The sequence below is a fragment of the Macrobrachium nipponense genome, chromosome 5 (genome assembly GCF_015104395.2).
Source record: "Macrobrachium nipponense isolate FS-2020 chromosome 5, ASM1510439v2, whole genome shotgun sequence".
NCBI lineage: Eukaryota > Metazoa > Arthropoda > Malacostraca > Decapoda > Palaemonidae > Macrobrachium > Macrobrachium nipponense.
This window is the reverse complement of record NC_061107.1, coordinates 77,652,859-77,668,325: the sequence shown is the minus strand read 5'-3', so window position 1 is coordinate 77,668,325 and position 15,467 is coordinate 77,652,859. Positions and strand designations below refer to the sequence as shown.

Below are 15,467 nucleotides of genomic sequence, written 5' to 3'. Positions count from 1 at the left end.
GACCTATATATATAATGTATATATATATATATATATATATATATATATATATATCCATATATAAATTTATTAATGCATATATAATACTAATTTAGAAACAGTTCAAGAGAGAGAATACTCTTATTGCATTTGGGACGACGAGGAGAATCTGAAGCATATAATTACTTCCCGGATTTGAAGAATTGTGACTTGCCCCACCTGGCACGACCAATCACAAATGATACACTTAACAGCGCCCGGAGACTGCGGTATCATTAGGTTGTAAAACCGGACTCTCTTTGTTTTGTTCTTTCTCTTCCAGTACCATTCCCTATTGCAATGGGAAATGCCCAGTGACTAATTTTGTAATCCTAATGACGGTTCTACCTAGGATTTATTTTTTTTTTCCCCAGTTGCGTACTTAATTCTCTTATCCCCGTCATAATTTTTCAGCTTTATGAGCTTACATAGAACGGATGTTCCGATAAAAACAGCAGTTCATTTACTTATTTACATATATAAATATATATATTTAAACATGCATATTTACATATATACTATATAATAATATATATGCATGCATTAAGCTACAAATGTCCCTTAAAATCCAATTCCCTCTACCTCGGAATTAATATATTTTCATAAATGTTAGCCGAAGGGGAATTTTTTAGTTGATAATAATATATATTATGATATATTGTATTATATAATATATATGTATGTAGGTATTCACACTTCAGTGTGAATTGTGGAAACTGTGGAATTCCATAATGTGTAAGTCTTCTGCACTGGGAGTTCATCCATGATTCAGCAGGTACAGAATGAACGAAATAGTGATTGCTTTTTTTATTATTATTATTGATCATTTTAGTTTTCTTAAAAGAAAGCTATTGTGCCAGCTTTGTCTGTCCGGCCGCACTTTTTCTGTCCACCTTCCGATCTTAAAAACTACTGAGGCTAGAGGGCTGCAAATTGGGATGTTGATCATCTACCCACAAATCATCAAACATACCAAATTGTAGCCCTCTAGCCTCAGTATCTTTTTTTTTATTTAAGGTTAAATTTAGCCATAATCGTGCCTCTGGCACCGCAACAACACAGGCCACCACGGTCGGCTGAGAGTTTCACGGACCGTAGCTCATGCAGCATTATATCGAGACCACCGAAAGGTAGATCTATTTTCGGTGGCCTTGATTATACGATGTATAGAAAACTCGATTGCGCCGAAGAAAATCACACTCAAAAGATACATGTTACTGTGTAAATGACCAAAGCAGAGCTCTGGACTTACAATATATTATGCTCTCTCTCTCTCTCTCTCTCTCTCTCTCTCTCTCTCTCTCTCTCTTCTCTCTCTCTCTGTCTCTCTCTCTTTATTGGCGTAATGGAGAAACATGGTCTTCAATTAAAGTTGAATTAGAAAAATATAAAACCACCCCGTCTTACTGAAGCCTAACACTACCATTATCTTTATATTTGTATGGTTGTATGGATATTTGTCAGGTCTATATTTTCTTCCTTTTAAACCTTAATTTATATTGTGGTATTAAGCAAGGGAGATTGTTTTAAACAAACCTCACGCACAAGCAAGCACGAGGGAGAGAGAGAGAGAGAGAGAGAGATGGTAGGAATCTTATGGCGTTGCATTCACACAGGCATAGACGCAGAATTCAAAGAAAAAAAAAGTGAAGGGCACACACCTGCTCCAGGCCAGATCAATTTACCTTCAGTAACCGTGCCATCACAAACAAAAGCCATTACTTTCGTTTAGTTAACTAACTGAGACGATGGCGGGAAAGCCAATAGGCGAATGTGTCATTGGCTTGGCTTTTGAAATCACTAGAGGCTCCGCAGGACATCAATGATGTAGACTATAGATGAAAGTCTGAGTTTGGAATCCAAAATCTGTCCGAATCATGATACAAATATCTGAGCTCTTAGCTTATGCAGAAGTGTTCTATTTAGCATTCAGGTCTTGTTAATCGCAATAGTTACTCGTCATGCTATACGCTTGAAATGGTATACTCCATTTTTTGCGCTCTTGTAGGCATTTGTTTCCTCACGGTGACAATGAGATACGTCGTCGGTTCCTCTCAGAAACAGCTGTCATCATTTGGACTTCACCATTACATCTAACAATTCTTGCGCGGTTGAAAGCACGGTCTAGACCGTGGTTAGAAGCACGGTCTAAGGTGGAAGTGCCGTTGACAGCTGTTCTCTTCGAATGTCCGAACGTGTGTGAATGTAGTTTCATTGGTGTTATCATCCTCAGTAAGATAAGGAAGAAAACTCAAAAGAAACGGGTTAATTGAAGTGAGAAAATAAAGATCAGATTTTAAAAGTTTTATAGCTGCTTTTCGTGGAAATAAATGATCCGATAGATAACAACCTTTACATGAACGACCAACAGTCATCATGTTTCGTTCATTTTACGTCAGAAGAGCATCATGAACAGACTAGGCGACCATGACTCACCTTCAGGTATAAAAATAAATAAAACAAAGTCGCTAATACAATGCCACGGCCTTAGTATTGGGAGAAAGTGGCGGGAAGGAGAGGAAGCAGTAAAAATCAAGAGAAATGGAGAGAATTCGAGAATTAATGCCATATTTGAAACGAGAGTGAAAATCCAGGCAGAAAGATAGTGGGAAATAAAGGATTACCTTTTTAAGGCATCGTAGCCAACGGCCCCCTGCTTCTAGTAACTTCTTAGTTCCTTTTGCATACTTGAGTGATCTGGGCGTCTTTTAGGAGAGGAGGAAAAGGTTCCGCCCGTAGAGGTAGAGGTTGTCTTCTCTAGACCTTGGTCTATTGTAGCCCTTGCGTTCGACACGAATTAATCGGATGATGCAATGTAGCACACCTACGCATATCCATGTATCGTTTCCTGTTATGTTAATTATTTTGTTTATATATATATATATATATATATATATATATATATATATATATACATATATATATATATATATATATATATATATATATATATGCAATATAAAAACACACCGTATCGTGCTTCTGTGAGAGTATAATCAGTATAAAAGGATCCACAGTACTATTTTTTTTTTTTATCAAGACGGAATGATATTGTAGAAATATATATTTCTACAAATATTTCGTTTTGATAGGCAAGAATATTACTGTGGATCCTTCTACTTGTGATATGTATATATAATATATATATATATATATATATATATATATATATATATATATATATATATATATATACATACACCCACACACACACGTGCGTCTGCGTGTATTCGGCGAAGACAGATTATTTTCCTTTAAAAGGTTCAACTTCAGGGAAAACTACCCCACGACACTTGTCAATCCGTCTTTGATCTGCCAGTTCTTCTATTTCTGATTACGTCAATCGAGTCCGGTGCGGGGGTGGCGGGGGGCGGGAACGAGCGTACTTTAGACAAATTCAAACGTCTACTGAAACCGGTCTGAACTTTGCCGAGTTAAATTACGATGATTATTTCATACTTTCTCGATTTCCCTGTTAAAAAGATACTTCCTCTCAGACTTGTATCACATTCCGTATTGTAGCTTCAGGAAATGAAGTAGTTATAACATAAAAGCTCATATATTTGAGAAAATCATATAATTTTTTTCTGTGCATATTTAAATGTATGTATATGTATTTACACCTTTCCTACATGTGGCAACAGTTCTAGTATATTTGAGAAATCATGCAAAGTAATTTTTTGTGCATATTTGAATATATCTTTTGAGAAAATCGTGTAAACTCATTTTTTTCTGTGCATATTTGAATATATACTTTGAGAAAATCATATAAAGTAATTTTTTTTACATATTTGGATATATATACTTTGAGAGAATCGTATAAAGTATTGTATTTTTTCTGCACATATTAAAATATATACTTTGAGAAAATCATTAAATAATTTTTTCTGTGCATGTTTGAATATATACTTTGAGAAAATCATATAAAGTAATTTTTCTGTGTATATTTGAATATATATACTTTGAGGAAATCGTATAGTCTTTTTTGTGCATTTTTTAATATATACTTTGAGAAAATCATATAAAGTTTTTTTTCTGTGCATATTTGAATATATACTTTGAGAAAATCGTAAAAAGTAATTTTTCTGTGCATATTTGGGTATATATGCTTTGAGGAAATCGTATAAAGCAATTTTTCTGTTCGTATTTGAATATATACGTCTGTTTACACCTTTCCTACAGTTCAGTGAAAATTACAGCTTTATAGTTAAAGATTCCCTTAACCTGAGATACTGCGAAGACAATCATAAGCGATTCTCCCAATGAAGGGAACGCGACAAAGCAACACTTCTCGGAATCAGATCCGGAGCAGTTTCAGGGAATTCAGGACTCGAAGGTATGTTTTCCTATGTCGTAGATTGCGTTACATAACAACACCGCGCTTGATCTAAAGTTCTCATGCGCTGTTAATGAATGAGCCACAAGCATAGTACTAAAAGCACCGGTTGAAGGAGACACAAGGGCCACAATGCCCAAATTTTTGGTGGGGTAATCGGGCGAGAGCGAGTGCGACTGGGAGAGCAAGAGCGAACGATTCCAGTGGTTCGCTGAAGCGCTGCCTGACGTGGCGTAGTTGAGTCATGACGAAAATCTGAGTGACGTCATGCAGTGACGTCACGGTGCATCACATTGATCTCCGCGGACAGCCGCTGTTTCGACTTTCGCGGTCCTCCTCCTCGGTCAGTTATCCTACGACCAGCGAGCTGATCGCATCTACAGGGTGTCTAGTGCCTTACCCAAGTTGACATAAGTTAGAAATAGAAGAAATAAGTTGTCCCTTCGCCTCATAGGATTACGTTATTACTGCTACAGTTAAGAAGACAGAGATAGATAACACTACCAGTTACAGAATTTAGTGGACCATCACGAAGATAAAAGAAACTTGATAAATTATAGGACTTTGACAGCACCTTTGATCTATTTTTGTAAAGGAGGTAATCTCTGTACATCGCGCCTCCAGTTCCCAAGTGCCTTAACCTCCTGTTTTCAAAAAAGTCTAGTGCATTCGTCGAGTCAAACTTTTCCAAAATAGACAACATGAGGAAATACGTCGAAACCTTTATCTTGTTTGTTGTTGGTCTAGGGCCAACGTTGATTGCACTGTTGCTCATGCAGCAGTATGGAGCCATCGGAGTCAGCTGTGCCATCGTCCTGTCCTCTCTGTACTTAGTGTGCATCATCTTGGCGCTCTGCTGCCGCATCTGCATCCCGCCTCCTGACCCGGACTCTGATGAAGAAGAAGCGCAGGTAAGACGTCGGTCTAGTGATAAATTATTATAGTTGATTTGCAACGATTTTCTCTCTCTCTCTCTCTCATGTTTATATACGTGTGCTTGTGTGTGTTTTACCTCCTTCAATTCACTCGTGCAATGTTTAGTCCTCTATACTTATAGAGGAAAATAAGAGATTTTACACACTACACATAATTATTTTAATCCATTACCACTCATTGTTTAATTGTTATACAGTCTTCCGTTCTTTTTACACTGGGTTATTGGGTTCATGACTTACAAGCTATTAGAGAATTAAACGGTAGATAGGATATTTAATCAACGAGTGGTGTTGAATTAAACAGCTATACGTGAGGTATTATTATTATTATTAAATTACTGAATACATCTTTATACACTTCGACCATTGCTCTTTCTCTCTCTGTGGTGTTTTCTAAGAACTTTTTAAGTCATCGTCAATGCCAGGACACGTATTTCTCACAAATAAGACTAACACGGCAGCACCAGCAACAAGAACAGATGTCCTCACCGAACCAACATTTGTTTTCCCACCTGTAACTCACACCTCCGGAGCATTCGTAATTATCGATCGTTATAAGAAGTCGGTCCTTTACCCTTTCAAACCCGGAGCTTTCAAAATGTCATATGCCTAAAGTTACAACTTGGAGAAGAAGACGGAGATTCCACGAAGTTCCTCCTAGAACGCCCAAAGCGACCTTCATGAGTTATTCCCCAAACTAAATGAATAATTCTTGTGTGGATCACGTGGGCTTCTAAGTACGCGGTCTTGTTTATGCATGTCTCCTTAAAGCAAATATAACGTTTGATAATTGATTGGTATACGGTGCATGTTTCTATTGCCTAACACCTCCCCCACCCTTCTCTCTCTCTCTCTCTCTCTCTCTCTCTCTCTCTCTCAAACATTGACACACACAGACGCTGACGCAGACATGCACACACTATGTATACACATGTGTTTATATAAATATACATATGTATGTGTGGCCTATGCGTGGCCTGCATATATGTAATTTGTATCATGGAGTAAATGTAAGTGATCATCTTTATCTGAATTTTTTTTTTAAAAAGGTGTCTCTTCCAGGGCGAGGATCCCAACGACGTGCCTCCATCTTACGACATAGTTACCTCGAAGCCGCCTCCATATTACGTCCTGTTTGCCAGCGTCCTCCCCAACGGAGAACATGCAGACGGTGATTTCATCGCTGGCGCGAACAGCAGACGAAATACTCTCTCTCCCACCTGCGAAGTCCCCGTCCATTCCTTCCACCAGAGGGGCTCCACCCAGGGCGTGCACTGCTACGCGTGGCTCGAGCCCTGTGAGGATAAGGAACTGCCCTCCTACGAGGATGCTCTCGCCCTTTCTTCCTCGAATACGGCAAGCAAGGAGGAGACTCGTGAATCAAGTCATCAAGTTCCTACGAACTTGACGGATCCTGCCGCTAGTGCTTGTGTTAGTCCAACCCCGACTGCCTCGCCCTTGCCAACAACAGAAAGTTGAAAAGTTCTGAAGAGTTGAGAGGAGAACTTTTCGCGCCAAATATCGAAGTCGTCCGGAAGGTCGGGAGCGTTTCTCGGCAGCTGATGGTTTAAATTCCTCCGAGTGCTGTGCTTTCTAGTCCTATTAGATAAGGATTATTAAAGTATTATCAAGTAGTACAAGAATGCCATACTGTAATCGTAACTTCTCGAAAGTTCGACACTGGCGTCTAAGTACTTTTTTTAGACACATGCCGATTACAGGCAGTTTCACTGGAAAATGTTATTTTTTATAGTCTAGTCTTAGTGTGGCAGTCTATTTATTTATCCTGAATATCAGGATCAGTTGGGGCTGTGAAGAAAACTACTGATAATATGCTATACGCTGTCACGATAGATTCTTAAATCACTGAAGGTTGTAGGGGACATATATCTACTAAGACGTTCTTGCATTTTGTGAATCATTCAGAGAGGAACCTTTGTCGCCAGCAAATACATTGCTGTGCATTTTTTATTTTTAAGTATTTTGCATTTTTCGATAAGGCCGTCCATTTCTCAATCGAAAAGCTGAAACACTGCCTTAATAGGATGAACAAATATACTATATATATATATATATATATATATATATATATATATATATATATATATATATATATATATATATATATATATTGTAGGATAAGGATGTCTATGGTTAGCAACGCACCCATAGAGTATCATATATGTATATATATATATATATATATATATATATATATATATATATATATATATATATATATATATATATATATATAATTATACACTGAATACAATATTTATATATTATATTTATCAATATTCAGGTACATATAAAAATGTATGTCATTGCACTAAAAGACAAATGCACATTTGGGGTGTGTCAATTTTGATTTTATATTATATTATATATATATATATATATATATATATATATATGTATATTATATATATATTATATATATAATTAATCTTATATAATTATAATTAATAATATAAGAATACTAATATTATAAAAATATACATGTCCAGTATATAAGGATTGGTCATGCTGCTAGTGAAAAGTTAATGTGATAATAACCGTATATATTTGTGATATGCTTTTTTTATAATTTATTATAGCCTGTATATTTTTATCTAGAATCTCGCATATGTTACATTTTATACATTTTCACTTATCAATAAAATATGAATGAACATGAAAGGACTACTTTTCCTTACCACTGACAACGAACAATAATGCTCAAATAAGTTCGAATGAGAATTCTGTTGTTTGCCACAGAATTTGTGAGGCAGTAGCAGTCTTGTCCTTTATTATTATTCTAATTTTTTTTTTTTTTGCTCTATCACCACATCCTCCAAGGGTGGGTAAGTTATTTATAGTGTGGGGTTCTGGGTGCATCCTGCCTCCTTAGGAGTCCATCACTTTTCTTACTATGTGCGCCGTTTCTAGGATCACACTTTTCTGCATGAGTCCTGGAGCTACTCATCCTCTAGTTTTTCTAGATTCCTTTTCAGGGGATTTTGGGATCGGCCTAGTGCTCCTATGATTATGGGTACGATTTCCACTGGCATATCCCATATCCTTCTTATTTCTATTTTCAGATTTTTATACTTATCCATTTTTTCCCTCTCTTTCTCTTCAACTCTGGTGTCCCATGGTATTGCGACATCAATGAGTGATACTTTTTTCTTGACTTTGTCAATCAACGTCACGTCTGGTTATATTTGCCACGTATCACCCTATCCGTTCTGATACCATAGTCCCAGAGGATCTTGCGGTGATCGTTTTCTATCACTCCCTCAGGTTGGTGCTCGTACCACTTATTACTGCAAGGTACCTGATGTTTCTTGCACAGGCTCCAGTGGAGGGCTTTTCCCACTGAACCATGCCTCTTTTTGTACTGGTTCTGTGCAAGTGCCGGGCATTTGCTTGCTATGTGGTTTATGGTTTCATTTTTCGTATTGCACTTCCTACATATGGGAGAGATGTTATTTCCGTCTATCGTTCTTTGAACATATCTGGTTCATAGGGCCTGATCTTGTGCCGCAGTTATCATTCTTTCAGTTTCCTTCTTTAACTCTCCCCTCTGTAGCCATTGCCATGTGTCATCGCTGGCTAGTTCTTTAGTCTGTCTCATGTATTGTCCGTGCATTGGTTTGTTGTGCCAGTCCTCTGTTCTGTCTGTCATTCTCCTGTCTGTATATTTCTGGGTCTTCGTCTACTTTTATTAGTCCTTCTCCCATGCACTCTTTAGCCACTCGTCTTCACTGGTTTTCAGATATTGCCCCAGTGCTCTGTTTCTCGATGTTGACGCAGTCCTCTATACTTAGTAGTCCTCTCCCTCCTTCCTTTCGTGTTATGTATAGTCTGTCCGTATTTGCTCTTGGGTGTAGTGCTTTGTGTATTGTCATATGTTTCCTGGTTTTCTGATCTATGCTGCGGAGTTTTGCCTTCGTCCATGCCACTATTCCTGCACTGCATCTGATTACTGGCACTGCCCATGTGTTTATGGCTTTTATCATATTTCCGGCGTTGAGTTTTGACTTGAGTATCGCCTTGAGTACTCTGCATATATCTTTCCTGATCGTGTCCTTCATCTCTTGGTGTTTTATATCCCCTCCTTCCATTATTCCCAGGTATTTGTATCCTGTCTCATCTATGTGTTTGATGTTGTTCCCATCTGGTAGCTTTATCCCTTCAGTTCTCGTTACTTTGCCTTTTTGTATATTGACTAAGGCGCATTTTTCTATTCCAAACTCCATCCTGATGTCCCCAGATACAATCCTTACAGTCTGGATTAGGGTATCTATTTCCTTGATGCTCTTACCATACAGCTTGATGTCGTCCATGAACATCAGATGGTTGATTCTGTTGCCTCTTTTCTTGAGTTGGTACCCGGCATCCATCTTCTGTAGTACTTTTGTCATGGGAATCATGGCTACTACGAAGAGTAGTGGGGACAGTGAATCGCCCTGGAAGATCCCTCTCCTGATATTAACCTCTGCTAGTCTTATTCCAGAGCTTGTAAGTATTGTATTCCAGTTGCGCATTGTATTTTTGAGGAAGCTGATGGTGTTTTCCTCTGCCCCATATATTTTCAGGCATTCTATTAGCCATGTGTGTGGTATCATGTCGAAGCCTTTCTTATAGTCATACCCATGCCATGCTTAGGTTGGTTTTCCTTCTCTTACTGTTCTTCATTACCATTTTGTCTATCAGGAGCTGGTCTTTTGTGCCCCTATACTTCCTTCTGCAGCCTTTCTGTTGGTGGGGGACACCTGTTAGTTAACTTCACATTGTTGGTAGGCAGGTGATAGGCCTGTAGTTACTGGCTATATTTCCCTTACTCTTGTCTTTTTGTACTAAGGATGTTCTTCCTGTGGTCATCCATTTGGGTGCATGGTGATTTGAGATACAATGCTGGAGTTGTTCTGCTATTCGTGGGTGTAGGGCCTTGAAGTTTTTGAGCCAGTATCCATGGTCTTCATCGGGACCTGGGGCTTTCCAGTTTGGCATTTTCTTTAGTTGGTGTCTGACTGTGTCTGTCGTGATCTCTGCGAATCTTTGTTTTATTCTCCCTGTTTCTTCTTCCTTGACTTCCTGGAGCCATGTTGCATGTTTGTTGTGTGATACCGGATTGCTCCATATGTTTTCCCAGAGTCTCTTACTTGGTTCGGCTTCAGGAATTTCTTGGTGGTTGTCTTCCCCTCTTAGTTGGCTGTATAGTCTTTTCTGGTTGGTTCCGAATAGTTTGTTCTGTTGGTATCCCTTATTCCTGTTCATGTACCGTTGGATCTTATGTGCTTTGGCCTAAGCCTCCCTGGTAATATCTTCTATTGTGTTTGTTTAGTCCCCTCTCTTGTACTTTGTATTTCTCGTTGAGTTCCTCCCTTGTTTTCTTGTTTCTTAGCCTTTTTTCTGCCATCTCTTTCAGTTTACTCAAGTCAGATCTCATCACCATGATTTGCTTTTCCAGGCGCCTTTTCCAAGGAGGTTGCTGTTTTGGTTTCTGTTGGGTTGGTTGTGCTGGTGGTGTTGGTGTTCGAATCCCAATCAGTTCTGCTACTAATCTTGCTCCTGCATATGCCAAGTTATTTGTCTCTGTGATACTGGTGGTGTGTATTATGTCCATTATTTCATTGACCTCACTTGTTTTCTCCCTTAATTTCTTGGTGATGTAGGCTTTCATGAAGGGGATCTTTGTTCTCTTTGTATCTGGCTCCATCGCTTGTCTAATCTTTCCTACACATTCCGTCCTCTCTGTTACTTCGTTGGTGTTTCTTCGTCCGGCAGCCAGGTATTCAACCCAATTGAAGGGGAAGACGGTCAGGTACTTGGAGGTCGTCATCCAGTAACTGACCACCACAACGACAGTAACCAACAGCATGAGATTGGAGCTACAGAAGCAAACCAAAGGAAGAAATGGACAAGAGAAGAAAATAAGGAAATGTGGAGATGCTACATCAGAAGCAACCCGACGGAGAGAGGATATAGAAGAAGGTTGGTCAACATCCGGAATGAGAGGAATAACACCCCCCAAACAGAGCAGAGGCTGGCAGACCAAGTAAGGAACATAAAGAAAAAGAACTGGCTCTCCCCAACAGAAGGAGAAGAACTGGAAAGGGAAATGTCACACGACAACGAATTACATGGAGACGAACTGAGAGACGATGCCACAGAAGACGACAGGGAAGATGAGGTATCAAACAACGCCACTCGAAGAAACACCGACGATTATTATTATTATTATTATTATTATTATTATTATTATTATTGGCTACTTCAGCAGCGTTCTGCTTGTAGAGATTCTTCTCTATTTTTTTAATTCGAAAAATAGACAAGAATCTCTCTCTATAAGCGTGACGCTGCTGAAGTAGCCATTACTTTTAATAAGATATGCTTGAGAGAGGGTCTACTTCCTAATTACATTATTATTATTATTTTTAGTAGCAGTATTAGAAATAGTAGTGCTAATCATAAGTCAGTATTTGGAAAACAAGATTTGTCGATTTGTGAATACTGATGCTCTTTCAGTTCGTAATAACTGCAAATTAGAGAGTAATAAATGAAAGGTCTTTCTTGCATGCTTGCTGTGGTTGAAACTAGGTCTGGTGACTTTGATACCGCCAGGATAGGTGAAATGGCACTTCCTGTACGTCCTCTTGTATTCAGAAATGGGTTATGCAGTACGAGGAGGAAATGGACTTATTGTTTTCAACAGAAGTTGTTATCTTTTGGGACTTGGGTCTATGGATGGATAGCACAGAAAATGTCAGTGGCGGATCAAATCCTTCATTGTTTGGGGCGGGGGGTGGGAGGGGTAGCACTTAGGATTATCATAAATAAATGTAACGTACACACATACGGTACCCATATATCAATATCAATATCAATATATAATATATATATATATATATATATATATATATATATATATATATATATATATACAGTAATAGTTGTTGTTATTGTTTTTGTTATCGACATAATCATTAACTAAAAAGATTTTGTTACTGAACGTGAACGAAACGAAGTGATAAAAAACGTCATATCACAACCATAGATATACATTACCAAATAGATAGGAGACACCTATCACTAGTAGTATCACATAAACATAGTCCTTACATTATCATTTCAATATTAAGTTGAAGGTAGTTGAACTATTCCATTTGTTAAATTTTACAGAAAACATTAAAATCTCACAAAACGCTATCAAATTTAAAAACAAAAAGAAAAAAACGATATCGTAACAGTGTGAACCAGGCGACCTCACTCTATTGCTTTTGATGTTATGTGCACGGGAATCTAATGTCAATGTGTCGTTTATCGGTCTAAGAAACATCCCTCGATGAGCGAGAGAATTATTGCACTGCATTCGGTGCAAGTTCCTGTTGGAGAGATATCAAGAAAGCTTAATAAACCGGAGAGAATCATACATAGATGAATAAAATTATTTAAAGAACGGCAAAATTTAGATTATGGGCCTAGAGGTGGAACACATCGGAGCACCACAAGAGAGCAAGACAATACAGTAGTGTAAATGTTGCTGAGCAACATTCATTTGTGAACTGTAATTCTAATGCCTCGTCACGACATTGCTTAACCAGGAATCATAACTAGCTCTACGCTTATGACTGGTGTCTGATGAATACTTTAGATGGAGAGGAAGAGATTTTTAAATCTACACTTGAAATCTTTGATAGTTGTCTAATGAATAAGTCTAATGAATAAGCAAACTTATCTTTGATGGATGAGAGATTCAGTTAGGCTTACTCTTTTTGTTTTGTTTTTTATCGGTGGCCAGTGAATACCACGGATAGGGAGGGAAACAGTTTCAACGATGCATGCATTAAAAAATACATTTTATTGGGAGATACTTTATTAACATCGGCCTAATTCTTCCATCACTCCTAAACGCCACCTCCGCTCTCTTCTACATCTCAGGCGACTTGATCCGACTTCTCGCTACGAACTCCGTGCGAAAGCATCACTAATGATAACAGTTATTTTAAAATTCTCCGCGCCGACAACGGACGCCTTAAAATGCATGTTTATAAAATATTTTCTGTTCAAAGAAACTTTATCTTTCATTCCACAAAATATGTAAATACACTCGTGTTACACCCTGTAGCCGTCAAAGAGCAACCTTTGATTAAAACAGTAGATTTGTTTTCTTGAAAAAAAAAAAAAAAAACACACACACACACATATGAAATAGACTTAAACGAGAACGTCACCTTTTATGGTAGTAGGTCTAGGTATACATGTGAAACTAATTTGAATTAATTTCTATTTAGAAAAAATTAATAGCTACAGATAGATCAACCTAAGAAAGGTTAATTGAAAGTAAGCGCTCGTCAGTTTTGACTCCCACAGCTTTCCAACGTGTCCAAATGAAACAGGATGATATGCAAGGAATTCGAAAAAAAATAAGACGGAATTATATACGTTTGATTTTTTTATGATTGCTTTTTGACTTTGAATAGCTAGGTCTGAGTTAATTATGTTAAGCAATTATGAAAAGGATAAGAAGAAAGGCGAACATGGCTAATAAAACAAGAAAAACGGGAATAATCAAAATAAAGCAGATTAATATATATATATATATATATATATTATATAATATATATATATATAAATATATAGTATATAAATAAATGCTTTATTTGATTATTCCCTTTTGTTTTTCTTGTTTTTATTTTTTTTTTTTAGCCATGTTTCGCCTTTCTTCTTCATCCTTTTCACATAATTGCTTAACATATTTAACTCAGACCTAGCTATTCAAAGTCAAAAAAGCAATCATAAAAAAATCAAACGTATATAATTCCGTCTTTATTTTTTTCGAATTCCTTGCATATCATCCTGTTTCATTTGGACACGTTGGAAAGCTGTGGGAGTCAAAACTGACGAGCGCTTACTTTCCAATTAACCTTTCTTAGGTTGATCTATCCGTAGCTATTCATTTTTTCTAAATAGAAATTAATTCAAATTAGTTTCACATGTATACCTAGACCTACTACCATAAAAGGTGACGTTCTCGTTTAAGTCTATTTCATATGTGTGTGTTATTTATATATATATATATATATATATATATATATATATATATATATATATATATATATATATATATGTAGTCGATTTAAATATTCATTAATATTACGTATCCGAGAGAGAATAATGCTGAAAATAAGACCTAGGCTAATCATATGGGAAAATCAGAAGTCCAATTAAGGCCCACTAAATGTGTCATGCAAATTATTTTATTGATCAAAGGACAAAATTAGTTTAATTAAACATCGTTTAAAAAAAATGTTAACCCCTTGATGTATTATTTATCGGCTGTAGGAGACGAAATGACAACACCCCAGTGCAGTACGATACGTTGAGTCAAGACTCGAGCGGCAGCAAAGCCAACTTCAAAATCTTCGGTATGCTGTCACGAAGCTAGAGTTGAGAATAAAATTAGAAATCGTGGACCCATCGGTATATATTTTCCTTACTTTGCAAAATGATTATCTTTAATACGTTGAATAAGTCTAATCAATTCTAATGTAATTTATTTCAAGTATAGCACCTTTGAAAGGATATTTTATTTAATTTATTGTTAAGTAAATAATCTGGCACCTGCATATGGCAATATTTCCATAACGAACAATGAATTAAGAATCTACGCCAATTCTTCGTTGGTCGTCTGTACATGAACTATTTCTAAAAGGTATACAATAAATTAACTAAAAGAAGAGTACCCCAAGGCAGATGGTGACATTCAAGGTACAGAAAAGTCCGTAATTGGTGGGCTACTGGACTGCAATTTGTCTCTTAGTTATCAAATTAGTGATATAAGGGTAACTGAACGTCACCATAGGAATACTGCTCATATTTTAAAAATCTTGATGCGTGTGCGGTAGACTAAGAGTGGTCTAATGCAGCTTTATACTAAAGGTACAACTTAAGAAGTTTGCAAATTAAACTAAGCAGAGTTCCCATTAATAAGGAACGTCGAACTTCGAGATAGGCTCACCCTCGTATTGAGTTCTGGCTGCCGGTCAAGTCTAGACTTTGGTCTAGAGTAATGCTAAGGTCACACATTCACGTATCAACGCATGCATGCCCACGCATGAGCGGAAATTGGTAGTTGGCAACAGCTTACGCCAGTAAACCGTAAATGTAACGTAAAACATACGTAAAAT

General features: G+C 37.2%; 1 protein-coding gene across 1 annotated transcript; it reads left to right on the top strand.

The window, feature by feature from the left end:
- The first annotated feature begins 4,596 nt into the window (after positions 1-4,596).
- Positions 4,597-7,395, top strand: LOC135215435 (uncharacterized). The gene is made up of 2 exons (XM_064250088.1): positions 4,597-5,265; positions 6,352-7,395. Exons 1-2 carry the CDS (start codon positions 5,056-5,058, stop codon positions 6,766-6,768), a joined length of 627 nt encoding a protein of 208 aa, XP_064106158.1. The 5' UTR covers positions 4,597-5,055; the 3' UTR covers positions 6,769-7,395.
- Positions 7,396-15,467: the final 8,072 nt, after the last annotated feature.